The sequence below is a fragment of the Emydura macquarii genome, unplaced genomic scaffold (assembly GCF_026122565.2).
Source record: "Emydura macquarii macquarii isolate MOO-44397 ecotype Brisbane River unplaced genomic scaffold, CSIRO-AGI_Emac_v2 contig_1876, whole genome shotgun sequence".
Lineage (NCBI taxonomy): Eukaryota > Metazoa > Chordata > Testudines > Chelidae > Emydura > Emydura macquarii.
Genome location: NW_027132013.1, coordinates 27,132,133 through 27,158,912, shown reverse-complemented (window position 1 = coordinate 27,158,912; position 26,780 = coordinate 27,132,133). Strand labels below are relative to the sequence as shown.

At 37.8% G+C, this 26,780-nt stretch overlaps 1 protein-coding gene across 3 annotated transcripts in view; it reads left to right on the top strand.

The window, feature by feature from the left end:
- RYR3 (ryanodine receptor 3) overlaps positions 1 to 26,780 on the top strand; it is a 477,864-nt gene that overhangs the window by 337,953 nt on the left and 113,131 nt on the right. For all 3 annotated transcript variants that reach the window (XM_067558027.1, XM_067558029.1, XM_067558028.1), the window contains 7 exons: positions 4,535 to 4,584; positions 6,719 to 6,779; positions 12,455 to 12,693; positions 13,886 to 13,967; positions 21,979 to 22,109; positions 23,482 to 23,802; positions 25,224 to 25,464. In XM_067558027.1, coding sequence (XP_067414128.1) covers positions 4,535 to 4,584; positions 6,719 to 6,779; positions 12,455 to 12,693; positions 13,886 to 13,967; positions 21,979 to 22,109; positions 23,482 to 23,802; positions 25,224 to 25,464 — 1,125 coding nt within the window. The remainder of the gene's footprint in view (positions 1 to 4,534; positions 4,585 to 6,718; positions 6,780 to 12,454; positions 12,694 to 13,885; positions 13,968 to 21,978; positions 22,110 to 23,481; positions 23,803 to 25,223; positions 25,465 to 26,780) is intronic.

Here is a 26,780-nt window from a genome sequence, read left to right as displayed (position 1 = left end):
GCAGGGTTCAGGTCTTCAACACACTGTTTCCTCCTCAGTCTCCTACTCCACCCACCTGAGTGGGACATTGAAGCCACAGAATGCATGTAAATATAGACCTTATGTTCCCTATGCACCTACCTAATGGGTTAGTGTGGAGATGCTATCCACCTCACACAGGTTGTCTGGAAGCCACCCCTCCATGGTCTAATTTCCTTTCCCTCTTCCTACAACAGCTCCAAGCCTCAGTACAGGCTGAGATGAATTTCATTTATTGCGAATCAGTGTAATTGGAACCGAATGAGGTTCAAATACCTTTCAAAACACTGAAGCTAGTGGCTAGCATCACAATAGCATTTGCAGAGGTGAAAGAAAGCACAAGCCCTTGGAAAGGGCCCCAGCAGTGGAGCAAATACATTGCTGGGATGTAAAGTGCCCATTGAGAAAAATGAGGGATAGACACTCTTCTCAAAATAGCTTGACCACAGTTAGGTAAGCCATGATCCCAGTCCCAATGTGAACAGTGGCAGATGGCAGCCTTTGAAAGAGCATGGTTTTACGTGGAGTTCTCTGTAATAATTTGTTAGCCCCTGCTGAAGGAGAAACTTTTAATTTTGAAGAATAATGTGAAAAAAATTACCATTAATGCTAAAAAAAAAAAAAAAAAGTCTTCAAATGTAGCTTGTGCACAAATTTTCAGTGAGTTTAATTACAAGAGCGGTTTCAAATGTCTTTTCTTCCATTATTAAGATTATTAAGGATAAAGAAACTGTCAGACAATGGGTGCTTCATTTCTGAAAGGATCCATTTATTTTAACTCATAAACTAATTAACCAATTCACTTGTCATTTCTCAGAAAATTCAGTCCATGTTCAGAGTGAGTGCTGTAATTGCGGGGAGGAAAAGCTGAATTTGTCAAAGCGGTAGAATTCCTGCTTTAAGCCCAAAACTCAACCTTAAGTATGGATCCAACAGTGAAGCCTCCAAAAATTGGAAAATATCAGTGAAAATGTTTTCAAATTAATATAGTATTTTCTGTTCTTAATAGAGAAACTGTAAATGAAGATGACAGTGATATGTGACAATTCTATAAAATACTAAATATCAACCAATTCATTTACCATTATTCCTCTGATGATTCTGGTCTGAAGCCTCTACATATGGGCTTGAAATATTTCTATTGTTCATATCCAAATCCTGAGGCACAGTAACACCTAGATTTAAAGCTATGGCAAGAAAGTAATTCTTCATTTCTCTTTGCATGGGGCTTCAGTTGCAAAAGGAAAATATTGATTAAAATATCACACAGTGAAAGGATATCAGCCAGGCCTTGTAATGTGGAATACTTTTAATGAAAGAGAATACAGTGCCAGCATGGGAGACAGCAGCTGTCGTAGCCAGAGTAATGCAGGCGCAGTGTCAGGAACAGAAGAAGAAACTTAACGTGCAATTTTTTAATATGAACATTTCCACAGCCAGACATTACATGAATCAGAATTTAGTGATAGAAAGACCTAGAAGATCCTTCAGTCCATATCTCTGCCAGTTGCAAGACTGTTAGTTACAGCAGTAATTCTCAAACACTTTAATATTGTGCTCCAATTTTTTTATCACAGCAACTGAGCTCAAAGCCCCATTTTCACTGGCACGCCAGATGATATTCATATTTTTATCAGCAATTAATGAAATAAGAAAATATTAGAGTTTACAGTTACATAAAAGCTACATTAAAAGAACATTATTTAAGTTCCATCGTTAAGCTAGAATGCCAGAATTTAGGTTGCAGACACACAGGATAGACAATGCTCAGGGAATGAGGTAGCTGTTCAATAATTTCTCCAAAAGTCACAAGAATCTTTTATAATGGAAAGTGTTAAGCCACCAACACTGAGATAGATACCAGCTGTCCTTATCACTGTCGTGTTTCAAGGGATTGATGACCTTGGGACAGCCTGGAGGGTTATTCTGGAATGAGGGAGAGAAACTGGGGCACCCTAGAAGGATTTTATTGGGAGGCAATAGAAATCTGGTGCATTGGGAATTATTCGGGAGAGTGTCCTCCCCTATTCTCCCCCTCCTTCCCATTATACACCTCTAAATCCTCTGTTTCTCCTTCCTATTCCCCTGGCTTATTCCCCCTTGAGCCCTTGTATCATATTCTGTCCCTGTCACACCTCCCTGCCAACAAGGCTCTGAAGCAGCCATGTTCTGCCACCTCCCCTTCCTTCCTCATCTCTCTTCCCCAATGGCTCTATATTCACCAGATACCATTAAGAAGAGAAAGCAATCTCGCTGCACACAATGCTGGTGTCATTGTCACTACAGGGAAATCTGGCTTGATCCACGTAGCTGTGTTAGATGTGTGAGAAACTGTCATTGGAGCTAGAACAAGAACAAAGGGAGTGTAAAAGAAAATCCCATATAGGGTTGCATTTGTTTATTTTCAAAAATTTAACTTTAAAAATAGGAGGTTTGGGCCTCACCAAGACCCTGCCAAATCCCCAGGAGTGGGGAGTGGGCCATGGTTTGACAGTTTGCATTTTTGTGCCTTTTCCAGTCCACAAGTCCCAAGTGATGGACTTTTCATCATTTCTCTTGAGAGACTATTCTGCATGCTTATAGATCTCACTGTCAGGAAGTTTTTCCTAGTGTTCAGTTAAATTTTCCTTTTGTTAACTTCATTATGAGTCAGTCTTTCCCCTCATTGATCATATTTGTTCTCTTCTCTGAACTTCCTCCAGTTTGTCAATCTCTTCCTGGAAAAATGGTGTTTAAAGATGAACAAGCTATTGTAAATGTGATTGCATGAGAAACTTTAAAAGAGGAATGAGAGAGTTTACCTCCCTTTTCTTAATATGTTGCCCCTGCATTCTCAGCACAAAACTATATCAGACTTGTTTGCAGCCAGTTGACACTGCTAATTATTGTTTATTTCACTCTGCACTATGACCCCTGGAGCTCTGTCCACATTCCTGATTCCCAGGTTTTTTACTGTCATTGAGTATGTATTTCATATTACATTTCCCTGGATGTATTAGATTGTCCAAGCTGTATTTCCTCTTCCCCCCCTTTTTTTTTTTTAACCTAAACTTCCCATTTTTCTCTATATTCAATTGTTTTATTCTACTATCCTATCTAGTGTTCGCAACTGTTCCCAGTTTAGCATCAGCTATAAATTTCATCAATGCGCTGTATACTCTCTCTTCCAGATGATTAATTCTGATATTTAATAAGATTAGAGCTAATACTGAACACACTAATCTCCTGCCTCCAACTTGTCCTCCAATTTATCTTTACCTGTAATCCTCTAATCTATCATTACCCTTTGTTTACAGTCTTCTAGCCAGTTTTCAATCCACAGAACAATGTTCTTATCCAAGTCAGTCTGAATTAATCTTCAAGTTCAATTTCACGAGATACAATATAAAATGCTTTACTGAGCTCCAAATATATTACATGGGCATATATTCTAGGATGGTCCAGTAGCTAGGGAATTACATTAGAACTCAGGAATTCAATTCCCTGCTCTGCCACAGACTTGCTGGGTGACACTGGGTGAGCCATCTAGGGCTGTGTTTACAAAGATGTTTAGGCACCTATGTATTTAGGTGCTTAAAGATGCATAGCGGGATTCACAAATTCACCTAAAATGAATTCATGGAAGTTAGCTGTCTAACCACTGCTTAGCCACTTTTATATGCCTCCATTCTCCATCTGTAAAATGGGAATAATACAACTTTCCTACTTCACAGGGGTACTGTGTTAATATGTTAAAGACAATGAGATGCTTAAATATTATAATAATGGGAGAGCAATAAAAGTAACTTAGATAGATTTATTACATTTCTTATATCCATCTCCAATTTTTAAGTCTATTAAATAGAAAATAAACTTGCCTGGAAAGATTTATTCTTTAGAAACCTATGCTAGTTATTGCTTATGTTTCCCATTACCCTTTATATGTTTGGTGAATTTTCTCTCATATTTTACATTATTTTACTATGGATTGAAGTTAAACTTGTAAGACAGTGTTTGTCAGAACCACTCTTTTTTCCTGTTAAAGTTTTAGAGTTAATTATACCTATCAGTGACTGTTAAAATACAAAAAGATAAACTACTCTTTGTAAATAGTACCTTTTGAAAATATTTTAAATTATCTTAAGTTCGTTAAAATGAATTTATTGTTCTCTTATGTCAAATAAAACAATACAATGATATTCAGCTTTAGGGAAAAATTACAACCATTAGAGAGATTCAACCATTTAAAATACAGTTTCTGCAACTATTGTAATAAAAAAAAACCCTCATTTTTTAGTCATCTTTGAGGTGCTTTTTAAATTGAAAATTATTGTAGAAGATATTATTGCCAGATGCAGGTACCTGGTTGCTTGTTCTCATTATGTGATGTAAAAATATATCTTCAGGGAACTACTGTGTACCTTTCTTTCACATCTTCTAGTCTCACTATTCTCTCCTTATTGTTTTACCTCATGTTCTAAACAAAGCATTAATCTTTGTGTCTTCTCCTACTGTTTTGCATTCTTTTCTGCTTTAGCCTATTCTGCAAACTTGCTGCTCTTGTTAGACATAGGATTTCACTTTTTGGTAAGTTATTAAAAAAGTATTGATGAAGCTTTATTTATAACTTTTTATGTTTCCTATATTACATTTAAGGCTTATAACTGATGAGCAATATGATTTTGGGTGGAAAATAAGTGGTGCATAACTGTTAACTTCATTATTTCTGTAACAACTCAAACTTTTCACATTGATACAAATTCTGCTTTCTGATGCACATGCTCCACTCAAACTTGCTCAACACAAACTTGCTCAACTCAAACTTTTCACATTGATACAAATTCTGCTTTCTGATGCACATGCTCCACTCCCAATATAGTCAATGGGAGCAACAAATCTGTAACTGAAGGTAGAATTTGATAGAATATATAAAGTATAGTAGTATAACAAGTAGCATCAGCTGAAGTAAGAGTTAATATCCAGTTTTCATTTGCTCATAACTTTCACAACAAATTTCTTTTACAACTGATACTTACAATATTTAGTGTCAGCTGAATTTGATAAATTAAGATTAATTTATTGTAGAGTTATGTGTGTGTGAAATAAGACCACTTTTTTTTCACATGATCTGCTAAGAATTTAGGTAATGAAGTTTAGATGATGACTCAAAAATAAAATAACTTTTTCTCATATTTAAATTGATATATAAACCCCAAATATTGTTATTGTCAATATTAATGTTACATTTATTGTTTATTATTTATAAAACATACAGATGTGTATAGCTGACCAAAACTGGGGGGGAACCTAGGAGACCAGACTTAATGAAAAGACAGGGTGCGTGGGGTAAAGTGATTAATACAGACACGTGTCTCTAGATATATGTAATCATGAGTATGATTCCGTATCTGTAAAAGGAAATTGTGGCTCAAGTTCATCACTAGATACAAAGTTCAGACCCTGTATTGAAATGGGCCCAAGACTCAAGGTGGATTTAGACTCAGTTATAATTGTATCCACACTAAACAAAACTCCCCCCCCCCCCCTTTCTTTCTGCCACGCAAAGTAGAAAAAAAATGTTTAATAAGGTTCTAATTCTTCAATGCAATCCAGTAGGATGAACACCTGTGCCTGTGTGGAATGTCACTGACTTTAGTAGGTCTCTTCCTAGATGGAGGAGTCTGTGCTAGCAGGTCCCATTTCCAAATCGTGGCCTAAATGTCTACTTTAGCTTCCTTCATGTATATGTGTTGCAAAGGAAACAAGATAGCTATCCTGAAAAATATTTAGTCTGTTCTGAAAATGATAAATTGCCATCTTGTAACTGATTCATGATCCTTTAAGAGTAGCTGTCACAGTGCTTTGTGTCTTGGGAAGTGGAAGATGGTTAATGAAAATCCTTATCCTCATTTTGGTGTGGTACAGTCTTTCTGTTTTTTATTATAAAACTCATGAAAATGAGAATGGATAAAAATAACAAACCTAATTATATGATAATTACAGGTTAAATATAAAAGAAATATAAAGACATTAAGTAGACAAAGAAAAATGTCTTCAATCAGCATAAAGAAAGTAGGATTGACATACACGTTTATACACAATAGGTGCATTTAGGGCCCAAACCTGCAAATACTTCTGCACATACTCAACTGCACTCAGGTGAGTGGTTCCACTGAATTAAATGATGTTACTTGGGTGCAGAAAGTTAAACACATGCATAAGAGTTTTCAGGACTGGGGCCATAGAGCATATGTGTAGGGCCCTCATCCCACCTCTTATTTAATGTGACTTCTTCTATGGAGATATTTTTTCCAACAATTGGACTATTCTCCATTTTTTATTTTTTCGCTAACTGACTAGCACCTGCTTCTCAGTGGCTGCTCTTTGATTCCAAGAAGTTTTAAAGAAAAAGAAAAAGAACAGCAAAAGGGAAAGACAAAACAAAATGAAGGGGACAGAAATTACACATTCTGAAATAAAGTATGCACCCTTTTCATTCTGCCAATCTCAAGGGGGAAAATGAGATAAATGGGGGAAAAAATAAAACCCATTCGATCTAAAAGATCTTTTAAGCAGGGGGCACTGTAGGCCTTCCCATCAACATGAATTTGATAGATATATATTTAAGAGTCAAGAAATTTGTATGTTTATATATACTGAAATATTTTTAAAAGCAAAATATATTGTTCAGAATACTATGTTTTTTTAATTTTTATAACAGGGAGTGATTCTACTACAATGGTGAGCTGCCTGCACATCTTGGCTCAGACACTAGATACACGGTAAATTGGCCAAGTTTTTACAGTATTTCAGTACCAGCTTCAGATCATACAGTTTTCATCAACCTCTTCAAAGAAGAGTTTTGCACTGCATATTTTTATTCCTTATTTACTGCTGATATTAACTCTTTAGAGTAAAGATTATGATCCAGATTTTTCAGACACTGGCCTCCATTTTTGCAGAGGCAAGGTTGCATCCACAGTTGTTTGTGCCCACAGCTTAGAGGCATTAGACATTTTAGTCACTTATTTGCAAATGCAGTCCAGGACATCACTTAGAAATATAACAGACATCATCTGCGAAATTGCATTTGCAGTTATTTGCACCACAAAAAAGGAGGCAAGTTTAAAACCAGGCTGAAAATTTTGCCGTAGAGGTGTGTTGAATAACATTTGAAGCTGTCTATTAGCATAGTAAAAGACATTAAAATGTAACTCAGTCCGACATCCTCTTATCATTAATCACTTTACTTTTAATGACATATATAATTTATAATAAAATACGTACTGAAAACCACTCAGGGAGGTATTAATGAGCAGTTGAGTGTTATATGCAAATAAATGTATTAGTGTAAATTAGGATGTCCCCACAATTCTTGCTATTGCATTTGGAAAAAAAAAAAAGAAACCCACTACTAATTATATGTCACCCCTAACCTCATCTTCATGCTGTCTGTATCTTCAGGTGTTGCCATTCCAACCAGGCAGCCAACTGGTTAAAAGGTTTGAGCCTATCGGATTTTAGTAAACAGTGAATGAGTGCCCTACCATAGTGTTGGATTCTGTGATTCTGTAGATGTCACTTTTTGGATGAGGTCCAGATACAGGATCTGATAATATGAGATTTTTAAACATCACATAGCAGTTACTGAAAGAATCTGCTTATTCTTCTTTGAGTGATGGTCCCTATGCGTATTCCACTCGAGGTGTGTATACCCACCATGCTCCTGAGACTGGAATATTTTTGCTAGCAGCATCCATTGAGCAGCATCTGCGCACCTCCCCTCCTTGTGCACTGATCTAAGGACCAAAGGAGTAATGTGGACCAACCACCGCCCCAGTTCCTTTCTACTGCCTGTGGTCTGAGATGGAACTTGGTATTCGCTAACGTTGTTCTAACATTGGACATAGTTGTAAATAGTTTTCAAATCTCTTTTTAGATTGTTTATAATTAGAGTAGTTTAGCAGATTTTAGGGCTTTGGGGTCTTCCCCCCCAGCTGGTCACACCCTGTATGGGGTGCCTAGTTTTTCCAGGATTCAAGGTCTGTGTGGCCTGCTGCCAGGTTTTCCCAGGCAACAACTACTATGACGTATACTTCTCTAGCCTCAGTGAGCTCATATGCCCTTCACATTAAATATCTGCCAATCCTTTCCTAGTTGAACCCATCATGCTTGTAAGTTCAGGATTAGAAGATTCCTGTTGGATTGCACAATGAGGCTGTGGTCCGATCCTGGCCCATTAGAAATCCCCCTCCCCCGGTACATTGGACAGAGGCACCAAGAAGCACCTCTCTGAGCACAGTGGTCTCCAGTTCTGGTGATAATCAGGGATAAAGACTCTTTTACACAGAGACACAAGGAGGGTAAGAGCAAGAAACCTCTTCCAAGAAACTGGAGAAAGCCCCCTCCAAGTCATCATCCAAAAAGTGTATCTCCTCTCTGTCAACCTCAAAGTTATATGAGACTCTGTGTCCTGGCATTGGGATGTCAGGAGCTCATAAGGAGCACAGTACTGGTTTCTTGGCTCCCCAAGAGACAAAATGACCTGAACCCATCTTTAGCTGAAGGGGCGGGACCATCCTCAGTACCAGCAAGGGAAGGGAAGGCAGCAGAATCCTCCTACAATGACAATGCTGATTCTGAGAGAGGAGGAGGAGTTAGTACAAGAGACTGTTGCCTGTCTGACATCGACACCACCAGCACTACCAAAGGAAATAAGCCCAGTCCTCTCTCCAGCATCAAGGTCTAGATATAAATCCTCCAGAGAATGTTACTATTTATGCAGACCTATTTATGCAGATCCGATATTGTCGGATCCAATCTTTACCATGAAGGTTACTATACCATCAGTTCTCCACTCACCAGTACCATCTACCAGTTAAAGTATAATAAGACCTTCAGTATCACCAGTGTTGCATATAGATTTAGAAGCTTCCTTTTCCTCTGATGAATCCAGAATCAATGGGAGAATTTTGTCAGCCCTGTCAAGACAGGGGATCTGCTTTGACCGAGACTCTAAGATATTTTGGCCACCTTCCCTCTCTCATAGGAAAAACTCCCCAACTCTGGACTAATAGTACCCTTCTCCATGGGGATCCCTTCATTTCCTCTACGACTTTTTAAACTGACTTTACTGGGGTACCTGGAATCTGACTACGAGACATCCCAAATTGATAAGATCACTTTGCGAACCAAAATAGGCAGGAAAGAACCCCAACCCTCTAAGAAGGAGGAACAATCTAATCAGGCAGAATCACTCACCTCTGAGAGGTTATCATCCTCATCCCCAGATGAGGTGGTCACACCATCATCATCATCACCACCTGATGACAACAAGCAGTTCCAGGACCTTCTGAGGAGATCATAAACATGCTGCAAATCCCCCTAAAGGAAGTACTGGACACCCTCTTAAGCTCTTAGATATCTTTCAGAGTGCCAGTCCCGCAAGATGGCACTGTGAATTAATGAGGCCATTTTACAATGGGCCAACACAGTCTGGTATGTTCCCACTCCAAAGAGAATGGAGGGGAAATATTTTATGACATGTAAGGAGGCAGAATACTTGCTTTCACATCCCACTCCCAACTTTTTACTTCTGCAAGCTATCAGCAAAAGGGTCAAGCAACACCACCCAAAGTTTACACCCTTTGGTAAGGAGGCCAAATATTTAAAGTCTCTTTGACTTTTTAGCAAGCTTGCATGTAGCAAACTACCAAGCTTGCTGTCAAAATATGATTTTATTAATTACAAAAGGTTCTCTAAATTCATCAACAAGCTCCCTCAAGAAGATAGACTTCAGTTCCAGATAATTATCAATGAAGGAAAATTGCTAGCTAGATCAGCCCTCTACACTTCAGTGAATGAAGCAGTTAGAGCTTCCTGCTCAATGGCAACTTCCATAGTCATGAGATGAGCATCATGGCTCCAATCTTCTACATTTCCGAAAGAAGTCCCGTCCACTATGGAGGATCTGACTTTTCAGAGAAATAACCTGTTGAGCAAGAAGACAGATGAATCACTATATTCCCTCAAAGACTCAAGAGCAATCCTTTGCTCACTAGATATCTAGATATCCTACACCACAGAGAAAATAACCCAAGACTCAGTCTTATGGACAACGACCAGCCCCTAACCATTCTGCATCAAAGGATTTACAAGCTGCCTAGGAAACACTAGAGAATGCTGCGCGGTGAGCACAACAACCTCCTACATTCTCCTTCCAGCCCTAGCCTCACACCAAGAAATCATTTTGATAGGACTTTTGACAGCTGCAAACCAGTCCCCCTGCTGCATTTAGCTATTCAAGATTCCTACATCCCTTTTGGTGACTGCCTCGCTCATTTTTCCCAGGCATGGCACTATGTAACATCAGACTGATGAGTTCTGGAGATAACCACCACCATTATATGATAGAGTTTGTCTCTCATTTCCCATACAAGAAAAAAACCCTTCCTTCTCCTTCTTCTGCTCTGTCAAGAAGTAGACTCCCTCTTCCATTATGAAACCACAGAACTAGTACCTCTTCAACATAGGGGAAAAGGATCAAGATATTTTAATCAAGATATTTTCTCATTCCCAAGAAGAAAGGGGGCTCGAGGCCTTTACTAAATTTCAGACAGCTGAACATCTTTATCCACCACCTGAGTTTCAGAATGATCACTCTGGTCACTATAATCCCATCGCTAAACAAGGGTGACTGGTTCACAGCTCTTGTTGTAAAAGACACTTCTTTCCACATAGACAGCCTCTCCACACACAGGAGATTCCTGAGATTCACCAAAGGCCTAGAATATTACCAATACAGAGTACTCCCCTTTGGCCTCTTGATGGCACCAAGGGTATTCATAAAGGTGTTGTTAATAGTGACAGCTCACCTGCATCATGAGAATTCATCGGTATTCCTCTGTCTCGAAAGCTGGCTGCTCCCAGGGAAATCCTATCAAGAAATATGGAGGACAGCCCTGCCCCTACACAGATTACTGTAATGCTTAGGGCTCCAAGTAAAGTCAGTTTTAGCTCCCACACAGACTACAGACTTTATTGGAGCAGCCCTACATCATCACTGTGCTTCTGTTCAGACAACAGTTCAGACTCACCCTCCTATGGTACATGGCTTTGTATACTTGTGTGTCACCCTTTGCAAAACTTTGACTTTGATGTCTACTGGCTTGGTTATGGACAGTCTGCATGCCAAGCAAGCACAGTCTTTGGACAGACTGATCTCGCTTCCTATGGCAGGGTGCTCCACTCACCGCTAGGATGGGGCTGGTCATTCTGGGGAATAGCTCACGAGGTTGATGCCCCTTCCCATGGTCCTCCACCTCTCTCTCTGGGTCTGCAGCCCCCCTCCTACTCCACGAGCTGCTGCAGCCTCTTCATGACTCAGCCCTCTAGCCAGATCACTAAATGGGTTCTCCTTCAGGGGTATCAGAGTCTTTCTTTGCCAGCAGTCCTAGGCAGTCTTCCCATTCACTGCCTCATAATGACACACCCTCAGTGGCTGGCAGGGGAATCCAGGCCCACCCTCTAATCAGCAGTCAAGGCCTGTTCCATTCTATACCTTACTGCATTTCCCTGACCACTGTCCTGCCTTCCTGGATTCCTCCCCCTCTCTTGGTTTGCCAGCCTAAATGCACCTTCTTTCACGCAGGGGGTGACTGCAGACTTTCCCAGCAGCCTCCTTTTCTGCTGCCAATTTCCTGTCTTTATAAGTCCAGCCCAGCTCATCCCTCCCCAGCTGGGCTCCCTTACTCAGTCCAGGGGAAAGTGGAGCTGTAATGCTGATGATGTGGGCTGTCCCTCTTTGTTATACTCTTTTTGTACTCTGATTATAGGCATGCAGCTCACCCTGACTGGCTGCCCAATTACTGTGGCACCTATAAAAATGGGAGCAGGGTTAGGGATCCTGCATTTTGTACCTGTTGTGCAGTTACGGAGTTTTTCCAGCACCAGACAATTAAAGGCATGGTGAGGCATGCTCAGAAGGGCATTCTGCCACATTTGAGGGGGGTCATGGATTTTGGGATTACAAAAATGAGGAAGGGGGTGATGAAAACATTTGCATGTGATGCTTTGTGCTTTATTTTTGTGTCTACTGCTGTACACAAATCATGTTCATTCCATTACTTCACCTCCATGTAAAATGCCATTAGGCTTCCACACACATCCCCCTCACTGAAGGAATTTTAAAGTCTGGGTTTTAAAGTTCAAGTTCCTTGAGGGGGATATACACTTAGTTGTCTTTTATCTGTAAAAAATACCTAGGATAACAATATCTCACAGAACTGGCTTTTTCAGTTCAGAATTAAAAATTCCCCTGACACATATCTGTGTAACTTCAAAGTCTGATGGCAGATAGAAATAAACTAAACCAACAAGTAAATATATCTCTGTTTATGAAAATATGTAGACAACTGATGTGGAATTTAATTCAGTTTTTTTCCAAATTATTTTGCAGAACTGTCATGAAATCAGGCTCAGAGTTGGTTAAAGCTGGATTGCGTGCATTCTTTGAAAATGCAGCTGAAGATCTCGAAAAGACTTTAGAAAATCTTAAACTTGGGAAATTTACACATTCACGAACACAAATTAAAGGTGTCTCGCAGAACATCAACTATACTACAGTGGCGTTGTTACCTATCTTGACATCAATTTTTGAACATATTGCGCAGCATCAGTTTGGTGTTGATTTACTCTGTAAGATTTGTCATTTATTTTCAAAGGTTTACTCTGCTGTGATAACATAAAGACGTTTAATAGTAAATGCTTGAGTTAATTGGGACAGATTCTGTGCTCAGTTACCTTGGTGTTGCCAGTAATAATCCTGGAATTAACTTAATTGCATTTTTGTTTTAAAAAGTTTGACTTTAGTGGAGTTACGCTACTGTAAACCTAGCATAACCAAGATCAGGTCAGTTAATGCTAAAATTCTTTTAGGCTTCTGGAAATATATGTTTTGTTAAAGAGATGGTTTGCTCTTTTTATCTTTATTCCTTATGCAAAAATAAAAGACTTCAAGTGCCAAAAGCAAAGTTGTTTATGCACAATATCTCTCCAAGCACTAAGATTAATTTTAAATTCCCCTTAAACTTCCTGTTATCTAATGTGTGTGAATAATACAGACATAATTTCCTATAGAAAAATGCAAATAAGGTATAGCAGAAACTTGTTGCATACTTTTATTTTGTTGGAGTAAAATGAGGCAAAGCTCTGTAGTAAAAGAAGATGGTACTGTTTTCACCTTACACTGGAGAAAGCATCCTATTAAATGAAAGCTTGATTAGTTTGAAATATTAAAAATTAAAATGTAATGAATAAGAAACGGAGATTTTCATGTATATTTTAAAAATGCTGGTGGCAAGTATAAGTAAACAATTCCATTCACTGTAAATGTTTCCTTTGAGGCTTAGTAATATGTCCATCTGAAAACCCTGTCTTTTTTATCTTATACATTTGTGGAGATTGTAGCTCAGAGGTAAAAGATATAGAGAGTAAAAACCTGATCCAAAATCCACTGAAATCAGTGGAAAGATTCTCACTGAGTCCAGGAGGCTTTGGAAAAGGCCCCTGCATATGACATAGGTAGAATGCTTTGGTTTAACTGGAAATTAATCCTTGGAAATTTGATTATTTTCAGATAAATTGATAAATTTAATAGTGAATAATGATCTGTGAATTTCTGAGAGTTGCATAAATCACTGGATAGTTGTCAGAGGAATTGAAAATATAATTATAATTGATAAAGACAGGCCAAAATACTTTATAAATAAACTTCGTCAGCATTTGGTTAGATTGTATAATATTGTTTTCTATTTTTAAAGAGTAGCTTTTCAATGAATTTGTAAAGACAATATGCCAACTTTCTTTTTTTTTTTTTTCCCCCTTTCAGTGGGTGATGTTCAAGTTTCATGTTACAGAATTCTTTGCAGCCTATATTCCCTTGGGACTGGAAAGAACATCTATGTTGAAAGGTATTGAATGAAAATGGCTAATACCTTTATGAAACTAGAGATAATATCACGTATCTAAGATAAGAAGGGTGTTTCAGTGTAAAGACTTAGCCCCAGATTTTTAAAGGTTTTTAGGCATTGCTGCACTGAGCATTGAAACGCCTAACTGAATCTAAATACCATAGCCTGTCAATTCGATTCTGGCCCCTAAGTGCCTAATTCCATTCTGAAAATAATATTTAGGCCCCTAAATCAGTTAGGCATTGCAATGCTGAGCAGAGCAATTCCTAAATGCCTTTAACAATCTGTACCTTAGTTTGCTGAAATGAGTGTAAGTGCCTTTAATACAAGTAATGAACTGTTTGAAATGACAATAGAAAAGGTAAGTTTACTTTTATAAAAATAATGGTGCATTTGTTGGTATTATAGCTACATACAGAAATAATACAAAATGAACTATTTCTATGGGAATATAAACATTGATGTACCTGATCAGACCAGTTGTCCCTCTGGTCAAGCAACCTGTTTGACTGTAGCCAGAACCAGAGGCTTCAGAGATGCTGCAAGAAACCCTGTAGTAATTATATAATATGGAAAAATTCTTCTTAATCAAACCTGTAACTGAAGGAGGTTATACCTTGCTTTGATTTTTCCTAATCAACCTCTGGTCCTGATGGCTTGTTAGTTTTTGTTTTATAAGTTTGTTCCACCGACTCCAAATTTGACACTTCAATCTCTGACAATTAATCTTTATTCCCTGGATCTAATGTTTCTGGTCAGTTATCTCCTCCTCATCCTTTGTTCAAAGAAATAATTTGCTCTCTACAATTGCTTCTTTTACTTCTTAATAATCCAATGGACCCAGAGATTCTCTCTCAAGTTTAGTAGTTCTTAGCTATTGAAATAATTGATTTGTTTTTATCCTTTGCAATTTGCTCTTAAAATTCCTTCTTAGTCCGACTTTCTATTTTGTGTTTTACCTGCATAGTTTATACTCCCTTCCATTGGCTTCATTTGAACTAGATTTCCATTTACAAAAGGGATGCCTCTTTGGCTTGAATAATCTTTTGAACCTTGTGATTTAATGCAGGCCTTCTGACACTGTTATATGATATGATTAAAGTAGCTTTCTTGCTAAGGTTAAGGATATTAATTTCCTTACTTTTGCCTTTAAAATATTTTTTACTAAGTTTCTCACTATTGTAAGTGGACTCTGTTTTTCATCATTGGGCGAGGTGAAACAAAGGTGTCATAAGAGTATTCATCTGTTTAAGGATGTTCATTTAACATCCTAAATTTTCAGCATTCAAGATATTTGGTTTTATTCCATTTTCTTTTTAAATTAAAAAAAATATTTCTTCACAATGAAATGTGATTGGAATTCTAACTTTGAATCCTACATCAATCTTTTTATTATTAAATGTCCTGTGGTTGCTGTTTCTGGTATTAATACATTATGTTTTTTATCACAAAGAAGTCTAATTTCAATTGAAAGGATATGAATAGAAATACACATATTGAATGTCTGGGGTTTTTTTATTTGCGTGTTTTCTGTTTCTGCCTTTTCCATTTCTTCCCTCGCAATAAAACAACTGTAAGCTTTTACTCTGCGATAAAGTGACCTTATCTTAAAATTGTCCTGGATTATTTTTCTTCCATTTTTTTGTGTTCTTGTATTTCTGTATACTTTTTGTACATACACTCATCAAAAAAAAAAAACCCCTCCAGAAAATACTGATGAAATTAACAGATGCTGAAATCTCAGAGAAATAGATTATTATGGACAGTCAATTCACTTGACAAACAGAGATATTTGCATGTACACTGTGGTAAATCAATATAAAAATATCAAATATTTTTTTAAAAGAAAGGCAGGTTGATCTTATGTAACCCTTTATACTAGAGTTACTCAAGTAATTTTCTGGAGAGGATGACTCTCACCATTAAGCTTCAAAGAAAAATACTCTCACATATATATTGTTATATCAAATACTCAGACCAACATAAATATTTTTCATGTTTTCCAGTTACATAAGATAATTTTTATTGCTAATTGTTTACATAACAGCCATTAAAAATGTCACCATCTTCTCTTGCACTGAGAAATAAACCAAATAAGTCAGGGACAGAGATTTGCATAACATCTTACATTCTGAGCTAGAATTTGAATCCAGAAACTACAATCTTTTGGTGGGCCATTAAAGAGCAAATGGTAAGTCAAAGTCCCTAACATCAGGTCACAAATAGTAAAGCTGTGGTTGTGTTAGAGTCACCTGACTTAGTTTTAATGGTACTTCTATTGTTGAGTAAGATTAAACAATTCCTATACTGATTCTACCATTGTTGCATAGAGTTTTGAAAACGTAATCCACCTTACACCATTTCCCCTTAGATTCCATTTAGCTAAAAATTTTCCACTGTTATCTTTCATTTATCAAGAAGAATAGCAAAGATATAGCAAATCTTCCCATTTACAAAAGCAATAAGAAACTATGTGGTAGGCCACTGGTTTTGTCTTTTCAGAATTCAACACTTCTCTAGTTCACTAGGTTAGGAAGGTAAATACGGTTTGCAGTATATAAAACTGCCTTGCTACAATAAGCTTTGGTATTTTTGTAGAGTCTCAGAATAAGATTCCATTTATGAGCATAATGTGTGAGGCTTGGTTTGGGATTTTTTTTTTTAATATACTCTCTTTAATATTGCAGGGTGTGCAGTAATAGGTATGTCATTCTTACATCTTAATTTAGGTGAGCAGAGAGAACAGTTTCTGCTGTAGTTTGGATATCAAAAAAAGAAGCTGCTTCTAGCTCCAGGGTCGCGTGTGATTTTGTAGCAGTTCAAGGAGGGCATAAAATACTTACAGGTGGCACATTAGAATTCAATTACTATTATTTTTCACAATACCTCTTAGAAGTTCTTAAAGTTATGTGCCGAGAAAGAAAAGAGTCTGATGGATATATTCTTGGATTATTTTTCTCTTCCCTCTCCTGGAGTTAAGCATCTAAGCCTTTTCTTGCACAAGCCGGAGGAGAATTGGTGGTGGTAGTGGAGTCCCTCCCCCCCATACACATACTTAAAACTTTTAGCCCAGGGATTAGAAGACTCTCCTAAGGATGTAGGAGACCTGGACTTTTCCCTGCTCTGCCTAGTGTGGAGAAGGGGATGGTTTCCCTCTTCCCAGGAAAGTGCCCTAACTACTGAGCTATGGGATATTCTAGAGGTCTCTCTCAGGAGAGATTTCTCCTGTTGAAGCTGTTTTAGTTTTTTAAAATAATTAACTATTCATTGGCATGAGGGACTGGAACCTGAATCTCACAATATTCATCTTCCACCTAACTCTGTAATGGACTTAGTGGGGCAAATGAAGCTGCATACAGAGCCTTGCTCTGACTTTACTTTAGCCAGTATTGTCTTGTCCTTAATTACAGCCTTTATGTTGGGTGTCATCTCCAGTCGTCAGTGATCCCTCAAGTCAAGGATGATCTCTTTCACATGTTTTATTTTATATGAGTCCTTTCATGACTGAGGAGTCTGATCCTTGAGCCACAGACTCATTGGCAGACATTGCAGATGGTGTTGGAAGGCAGGGTTGGGCCATGATTACTGCATGACAGTTGTCTGTCCTTTCTTTTCTGATGTTTTTCTGTGACCAGTGTGAGGTAATTTTCCTCAAAAAATGGTCGTTCCTTCTTTGACAAGTCTTCACCAGTTAGCCCTGTCTTGTGCTACTGTCTCCCAGAGTGTGAAGTTGATGCCGCATCGTATTCAGATATAAGAATTACCCTCAATAGTCTTTTCTAGGTCAGAAGGCCAGAGATGACGCTTAATAGCATAGTATCTCAGGCAGCTCTGAAGTATTAATGACTCACAACAATACTTGTTAGCACTTCTGTAAACACAAAGAACAAACAAATAATATTTAAAAACCCACAGACATTTCTTCAACACTCACTGCAACTTGCCTAAATCCATCAATTAATGCTAAAAGCCTGTAATGCCAGCACCAGCACTTTCTCCGGAAGATCCTCAATATAGTAGATAAGCCATTCCTAAGACACCTTTTCTGATGTGGGTGCATTCACAGTAAAATGTTCACAGTCCAGGTTATGTTCAAAATTTGGGATATTTATCAGAATATTACCTGAAATGTTTGAGGAACCAGCCTTACAAAATATACCCCAGTCCCCATCTTCTCCCTGCTTGGTTGTAGGTGATCTTCGGATGGTGAAGGGGCAACCCCAGCACTTGGCTGTCACAACCTCTCTGTTTCCTCTAAGCGATGGGTTCTCATCTTGGAGGTTGCAAACAGATTCAAGCTGTTTGTGACCACCCTCCTTTTTTTTTATTGGAGTGAGGGGTACTAAAACTCTTTTACTCTTATAACATGTGTCACAGTATAGACCATTCAGGAGGTATACTTCCCACCTTTGGCCTTCATCAGTCTCTGAAGGGCTTGATTCCTTGAAAAACAATAGAAATGATCATCTGGGAAGTTGGTGGCTTGCCCACATCTTTCAGTAACAGGATGTACTAAAATATTGTTTCTCACTGCTTTTGCCTACATTGGCCTTTCAATGTAAATTGATGAGAAATTAAATCTGTGTATATTTGTAGTTTATATGTAGCCATATGTGTATTATTCATATATAGAGAATCTCAAAACAAGTTCATTTCAGGCTTTAAAAATGAGTCAGGGTTCAGGAAAGGTGCTCTTGTCAGGTATTGGCTGTGTGTGTGTGTGTTGTTTCAATATGTTTTCTCAGCTCTGTGCAGACATCAATCAAACTGCCCAATAAATCCACTGACCTGGATTCAGTAGTGAAGGCAGCCAGCCAGGTTTATTACCAATGAGGCACGGTGGCTCAATGGTTATAAGTACACTAACACATGTATGCCCTTGACAATGGACATGGCTCAGTGAATGGCGGGACTTTCCATTCCCCCTAGGCTGGAAAAGGACATTCCCTGTGAGATCCTCTTTTAAACACTGATACAAAAAAGTTACATAATGCCCCTCCATTAGTTCGATCAAAACATCTCTATCCTTCATCCTGTCATCCTGACCTTATATTTAGGAAGGGCCAGCATGCCCCTGATATCTTTGGAGAGTGGGTTTGTACCATACTTGGTACCAGGGTGTTCTGGTACCCTCTTTCTAGAATTTGTTTGCGTGAATGTCCTGTGCCTAGTGCTTCTTAGGAATGTGTGTGTTTTTGCAATACCAGCTCTGTTCTTGCCAGGTTCTGTGAACTTGCAAGCAGGCATGTTTTGTAACAGGGCCTGACTTTGGTTCACAGTCTGTCTTTAGCTAACTTTGCTTTATATCAGCAGGGCCTGACTTCTATTTTAGTTATACAAGGCCTTATGTCTCAGGCTCTCACTTTCTACTACAGCTCTTAGGTGCTTTCTTGCAGTTTACCCATTCCTGGTAGTGATACTGATGAGATTTATGAAATGAACACTCTTTTGCTAAAAAATGGACAAGGTAACCTCTTCATTTCACATAGTCCACGAAATGCCAATCAAACAATATATTTTAGTATTTATGGCTATTGGATTTAATGAGGCAATTTATCCTACTTTTGTCATGTGATGAAACAATGTTTCCCATTTGTAGAGTGAGTAATCACGGAGTTTTAAAAAATTTATTTCAGCATTAATCTGAACATTCTGCAACCAGAGATGATGATAAAAGACATCTTCAGATCTTTGCTGCTAGTAAAACTGAGAGAGAGTGAATATCTTCAAGATAAACAGCTACTGCAGAAGCAATAAGTAAACAAGTATATAAAAATCTGTTGAAACCTGGAAATGACTGAATCAGATATGACATCATATATATTGAAATGGAGAATTTTACAGACTTATTGTAAGGCTGATTTGGTTTACAACAGTGCCACTGGTAGACAAGAGGTGGCAGGTGCCTTGTGCCACTTCTGCCCCCCTCTTTGCCACATCTAGTGCCAAACAACCCTCCAGCAGAAGTTGTCACAAATCCTGAAATGAACTTTGCTCTGGGTACCTAAATTACAACCACAAAATCTACACAAAGGGATATTTGCACATATAATTACCAGATTTGTGCACAAAAGTCCCTAGTTTTGTACAGAAATATGGATTTTGTTTATGGAGTAGGTACATTCTCATGTTAGATAATCATGTTTTTATTTATAGCTGAATTTGCAGATGGTAGTTGAACACTAATGATCAGATTTACAAAGGGGCCTCAACCTCACCTGTATTTGTTCACACACAGGTGGTTTCCATTGCCTCGGTAAATGCTGTCATTTGTGTGCCCAGTTCATGGTCCATCTGTAGTTGGAGTTTGAATCTTTAAAATGTGATAACTAACAACATGGACTTCTCATGCTATACAGGCATTTTCTCCATGCACCAGGACAGCAAAGACAGCATAAGAACATAAGAGAACACCAATCACTAATGTATATTTTATGCATATTCTAAAGAGATTTTTCATGCTTTGTAATCAGACCTATTACAGCTTCATTTTGACAATGGATGGGTTCCAGAAAAATATTTTTTCAGTCTTTAAGTTTGATTTCACATGTCTCTCTTGGAAACCAGCTTCTTGGCCTCAATACAAGTAGGGCCGTATGACTGGTCAGGTGAACAAATTGCCATGCTATTTTTAATTAATTTTATCTTTGCATCACCAGCAAATTATTAATTAAATATTGGATATAAATTCTTTACTTAAACACTGTGATTTCAGTAAATGTATGTTTGATGTTGGGCTATACTCTTCATTCATTATCTGTCATTGTAAAATGCTTCTTCAGCTTACTTGTATTTGTTGATAGAATTTCACTTACTTAATGTGACAGAGTCCCCAAATTCTTTGTACTGAATCATTCTACATTTAGTTTAATACAAAGTGGAATTAATTTCTTTAACCAATCTGCAGATGGCATTGCTGCTAGCTCAATGTGCTATCATGTGGGTGGAGAACTTGAGGATCCCTCTTTTCTAGCCCTGTGCGGCTGAGTGGTTACACTTCTGGTTATAGAATTCTCTTGATAGGTCAGTGTAATTCACATTAGTGTTGGCTTATTTTTTTATTATTTCTTGAAGTTAGTCCCTTTCACTTATATACTGACAGGAAAATATGTATCTAAATATTTTGAGGAAGGTCATCTTATGGTACACCTGAAGTAGCTAATAATAAACTCTCTCAGTTGCAAGACTGTACTGTGATTACAGCTGTGTGTTGGGGAAGGAGGACTAGAGAACTGAAGTCAAACTGAATAAAGGAAATGGCAGCAAAGAGCTATAAATTCAGGTAAAAGGTTCTACAGCTCTGGTCCTTTTTGCTATTCATATTCTGCAAACATGTAAGGCTTATTTCGTAATGTAACTCAAGCCTTTCATGGTCCATGGTGGATAATAAGGGGCTTTACTACTCACACAACCAAACTAATATCCAGTTGACAAGGGTTGGGGAAACTTATTACTAGCACATTTTGTCAACGGTGCATCATTTTCCTGTCTCCACTGTCTCCAGTGCTGCTTTCCATTGTAATTGCAGACTTTTCTTCCAAGTGGATGTACTCCTCCTTAGCTGACTTTTATGCATGAATGTACCTCAACATTGTTATGGAAGTGTACCAGGAGATGGTGCTACTCAACAAATACCCTATGGTTACCACAATACTACTCTGAAATCTTTCAGCATCCATGTTTTGCAATCTGGCTTATTAAGAAAGAAAATTATAATAATCAAATATCCTTTCTTCAGGACAACAAACCCTTGAAGAATAGTTTATTCTCACTTCTAATGTGAAGTGCCATTTTACAGGGTTTTCATACTGCTGTATTTTCCTGTTGGTCTTATAATGTATTATCACATACTGTAGTTATGTTCATGTGAGTAACACTGCCAACTTCCCAAAAGTGGCAAATAAATTCACAAATTGATAAAATGGTAAACAAAATAGGAATAAAAAGAGATAACGTGAACTTTCAGAAAGTTTTTTCCTTTGAAATTACATTAATTATCTGTCACTTACAGGCAGCGTCCAGCACTTGGTGAGTGCTTAGCATCCCTTGCAGCAGCCATTCCAGTAGCATTCCTTGAACCATCTCTGAACAGTTACAACCCACTCTCTGTCTTCAACACAAAAACGGCCAGAGAGAGAGCCAGTAAGTACTGCACTCCAGAATATAAAAAGCCATTTGCTGCTCTTCAGATGATGATAATAAGTCATAACAATGAGGGGGAAAAAAAGTGTGGTTGAGTAAATGACTCTCCTCCTCTTGCATTGCTTGCCAGATTGGCCCTTGCTATACTATAGCTGAAGCTGTGCCATCACAGCTTCCTTTACCCTGCTTTTATGAACATTGTGTTTGGATTCCTTTTATAAAATTGTGTTCTATTATACTTAGGGGTTAGTGTAAGGGCACATCTGCACTAAAAAATCTATTCAGAGACACAATCGTCTGACACTGCAGGATGCAACCAAGGCATAACAGGGATTTTTTTTTGGAGAGAGAAGGGGGTTGAAGATTTGCCTGTATAAACAGAAACCAAAGTTTTTATGTCCAGGATTAAGGAATCATCTTGTGGCCTTCATCAGTATTTTTGTGCCCCTGTTGTTTGGGAATCTGTGATGGACTCTGACCCCAACCATGTGGATTCCTAGTCAGACTGACAGAACAGGATTTCTTCCACATCATTTGTAGGGCCCCATTATCCCTGACGGCGTGACTGGACTCTCATTGCACATTCTGACTCTCTTTGCCTCAGTCAGAGATACATATGATATTTGCTGTTCGCCAAAATAACGTCAATCAATTCCATACGGTTCCACACAAAAATCCATCAATTCCCTATTGCTCTTCCTCCTCTTCAGACCACCCCTCTTCCAAAACAAAAACAAACCCATCATGAAAGCAACTGTCTGTAGCTTCCCTACCTGGCAGCTGTATCTAACAACAGTAACAGTGGAGGCAGGCAAGTTGTTCTGAGATGTCTGGCAATAAAGTAGGCTGGATGATCAGTTGAGGAATTGGCTGTTAAAGTGGGCAGCAAGTCTCCTCCAATTAATGTATTGGGATGGGACAGAGAATCCAAACTCCCTTATCAGACTTGTTCTTTAGAGTACAGGTCAGGGCTGGGCAGATAGGAGTATGAAAAGAGGGATAAGCTGAACTGCAACAAACAAATATAGATCATGCTTCTAAGCTACATTTTTTTACCTAGCCCGTGTAGCTAGGTGGGGCACCAGCTAGCTCTATGAGGGAAGGAATCCTCCCATCTAGTTTGCAGAGAGCTTCACGGCCACCATAAACCACTAATGTATTACCTTGGTAAAGTGTGGCATTTGGGAGGGTCATCTTCACAACCCCCAAATCCTGTCACAGCCAGGCACAGCAGAGGGGGCAGGATTCAATCTTAAATTGCTTATTTTAATTATCCCTAAAGTCTTTATTTTTAATTATTTTATATTGAAAACACACACACACAAATACCCCGTTTAAATTAAACATTTTTGTTTTCTACCCTAATATGCAGTTTTAGGTATGCCAGATTCAGTTGAAGAGATGTGTCCAGAAATCCCTCAGCTAGATGGATTAATGAAGGAAATTAATGATTTAGCAGAGTCTGGAGCCAGGTACACTGAAATGCCCCACGTGATTGAAGTTATCTTACCGATGCTATGCAACTATTTGTCCTACTGGTGGGAAAGAGGGTCTGAGAATATGCCTAAAAGTGCTGGACCCTGCTGTACAACAGTGACCTCTGAGCAACTCAGCATCATTCTAGGAAACATTTTGAAAATCATCAACAACAACCTGGGAATAGATGAAGCATCTTGGATGAAGAGAATTGCAGGTAGCTATACTACATATAATTTTTTAAGATTAATTGCATCTAATTATTTGCACTTTCCATAGAAGGAGTAATATTTAAATTTGTTTACTATCATTTACTTTACTATGTTACATAATGATATATAATAATAACAAGAAGGAATTCAGAAAAGTATATGATTACAAATCATATAAATATTAATAGGAGGAAGCAGTTTTTTGATTTTTCAAAAAGCTTCATTTACGTATATGTGGTGCCATCAAAAATTTGCCTAGTGCCACACATAGATATAGGAAGATATGGCCCATGAATCAAAGAGCTTAGAGCCTAGTAAGGCAAAAGCACACAAAGTGTGAGGGAAAAGGCTATTAAACATTTATTGTGCAAAGAATCCAATTAGAAGTCTAAGTTCTAGTTGACCATGCAACATCAAGGTGCCCTAGTTGATCATCTCAGTAGAGATGCCATGTCCTGAATAGCCAGAAAGACTGAACTTTTGGAAAATTCCTAAAGAATTTAGTATATATTTAATTTAGTATGTATTTATCTATCTATAGAAATTACTCTAAAATCTACAGAATTTAAAAGAGAAAGTTATCCCTTCATTGTTTTTTTTTTAACCATTCATAGAACGTAGGGGTATAATTTTTCATTAAATGATTCAGAAAGCCTGCAAAAAGGTTATAATTTTCTATTAAATTGTATAGAAATTTTCTCAGAAGGGTAAGTATCCTTTCAATTCTAAAGGTATCTCTTTCCAATCAGTTCTGTGGATAACCCACTCCTTTTCACAAACCATGAGAAACACCATTGAAATCAATAAGAACTTTGCCAATTGATTGCAAAGCCCAGTGCTCACAGGAGCTGGCCCTATATTCACTTACAGTATTTACAGCATTGTCTTTTGGAGCTCAAGAGACCTGTAATATGTTACTAGTTCGTCTATGAACTAGTTCTGTGTCCTTGAGCAAGTTTATCTTCTCTCTCTTTGTTTCCCAACTGTGAAGGTAGTGAAATTACAATAACACTTAACACTTCTATAGCTTTTTTCATGGTCAGATTACTTTACAGATGCTATCAAACTGAACTTCACAATATTTCTGTGAGGTAAGTATTTGTATTATCATCCAATTTTACAGAAACTGAGATTTTCACTGAGTCGGAGAGGTGTGATTTACCCAAGGCCACAATTAGATTAGGTAACAAACCTAGGATTATAATTTATGCATTCCAGATTCCCAATTACATGCTATTATCATTAGGTTGCATCTGTCTATATAACAACTACCTCAAAAAGTTGTTGTGATGCTTTATTAGCAAGTATAACATGCTCCAAGACCATTAGATGAAAAAGTGCTATAGAAGTAAAAAGTACTAACATTAACAAAATTAAACAATTGGGCATTAGTCATAAAAGTATTTCTTTTTTTTTAAATATGTAGTTTATGCTCAGCCTATCATCAGCAAAGCCAGGCCTGATTTGTTGAAAACCCACTTTATTCCAACCCTGGAGAAACTAAAGAAGAAAGCCATAAAGATAGTGATGGAGGAGGAACAACTGAGAGCAGACAGTAAAAGCGATACCCAAGAAGCAGAGCTACTCATTCTAGATGAGTTTGCAGTTCTTTGCCGAGACCTCTATGCCTTCTATCCAATGCTGATACGTTATGTAGACAACAACAGGTGAGAAAATATGGTATAAATAATTCAACAGATCAGATGACTTACTTTGAATTTATGATTAAAGAAGATAACTCATAAAGAGTGCTACGAACTTAATGGAATGTTCAGAATGAATTTCATATGGGTCTTTAATTGTTAGAATGACATGTTTTAAACTTTCACCTGTGTAAAAATCTATTTGCTTTATTTTTTCTATGCATTTTAAAATATTTTCTAGGACTATGACAGCAATAATAGCCAATGGGAATGGCATTTCCAGGCTATTCATGTCAGATGGAATACAGCATCCCACAGTAGTTAAATACAGTGATGTGCCACTCTAAAACAAAGGGAGGATTTAGATAATTTATCATACCTCTGATGGAGTCACCTTTTGTGAATACTGACACATCATCTCTGCCAGAGATGATTATACCTGGGGCTTTGAAATCTTCTGGAAAGCATTTTTTTAAACTTTTGGAATGGCCAAGTTTTCAGCAAGCATTAGGTATTCTTCTGAATAATTTACTGGGGATGATACTCTTCAAGCATTTCGTAAAAGACTTTAACTTCCTCCCCTATTTCAAATTACGAAGTCTAAACACTATGCTATTGTACATTATCAGTATATAATCAGTCTATTTTTCAAGAACAAATATAAATATGGCTAGTAAGTGCACTTAACACACACGTACGCACACGCATACACACACACACACATATATATTACAAAAAATGTGCTAAAAAAGATTATTGTAATTACAAAGTCAAGCACTCAGAAGTCATGATAGGCCAGTATTAAGGTTGCATATGCACCCTTAATTTAGTCCCTTTGTGCATATGCATTCTAATGCTTACATGATCGCATATTATATTTTTCACAAGTCCCCTGCCATATTCATTGCACAGGATGGATGGTGTTCACATAATGATCAGCTTTCAGTATTTTGTTTTCTCTTCATTGCTCAGAGTGTGGCCCCATTACTTATTTACTGTATATTGTTCAAGACCTGTGCTGAAAACAATTGCTATGGCACACATCATTGTAAGTTATAAGTGAATGTTTCACAAGAATTCACAACACTCCTGTGAGGAGAGAGCATAGCATTATCCCCATTTAATCTTTCTGAACTACAGAGAGATTAAGGTAAAAAATTTTCACTAATTTTGGGTTTCTGAACTGAAAGACACAGGGACCTGATTTTTCAGAAGTATTTGTCATTATACAGCATATGCCAGTTGCAGCTGTGAGTGCTCAGCACTTCTATAAATCAGATTCCAGAGTTTCAAGTCAGGCATCCAGAAAATGAGGAACACATACTTAATAGTTTGGTTTA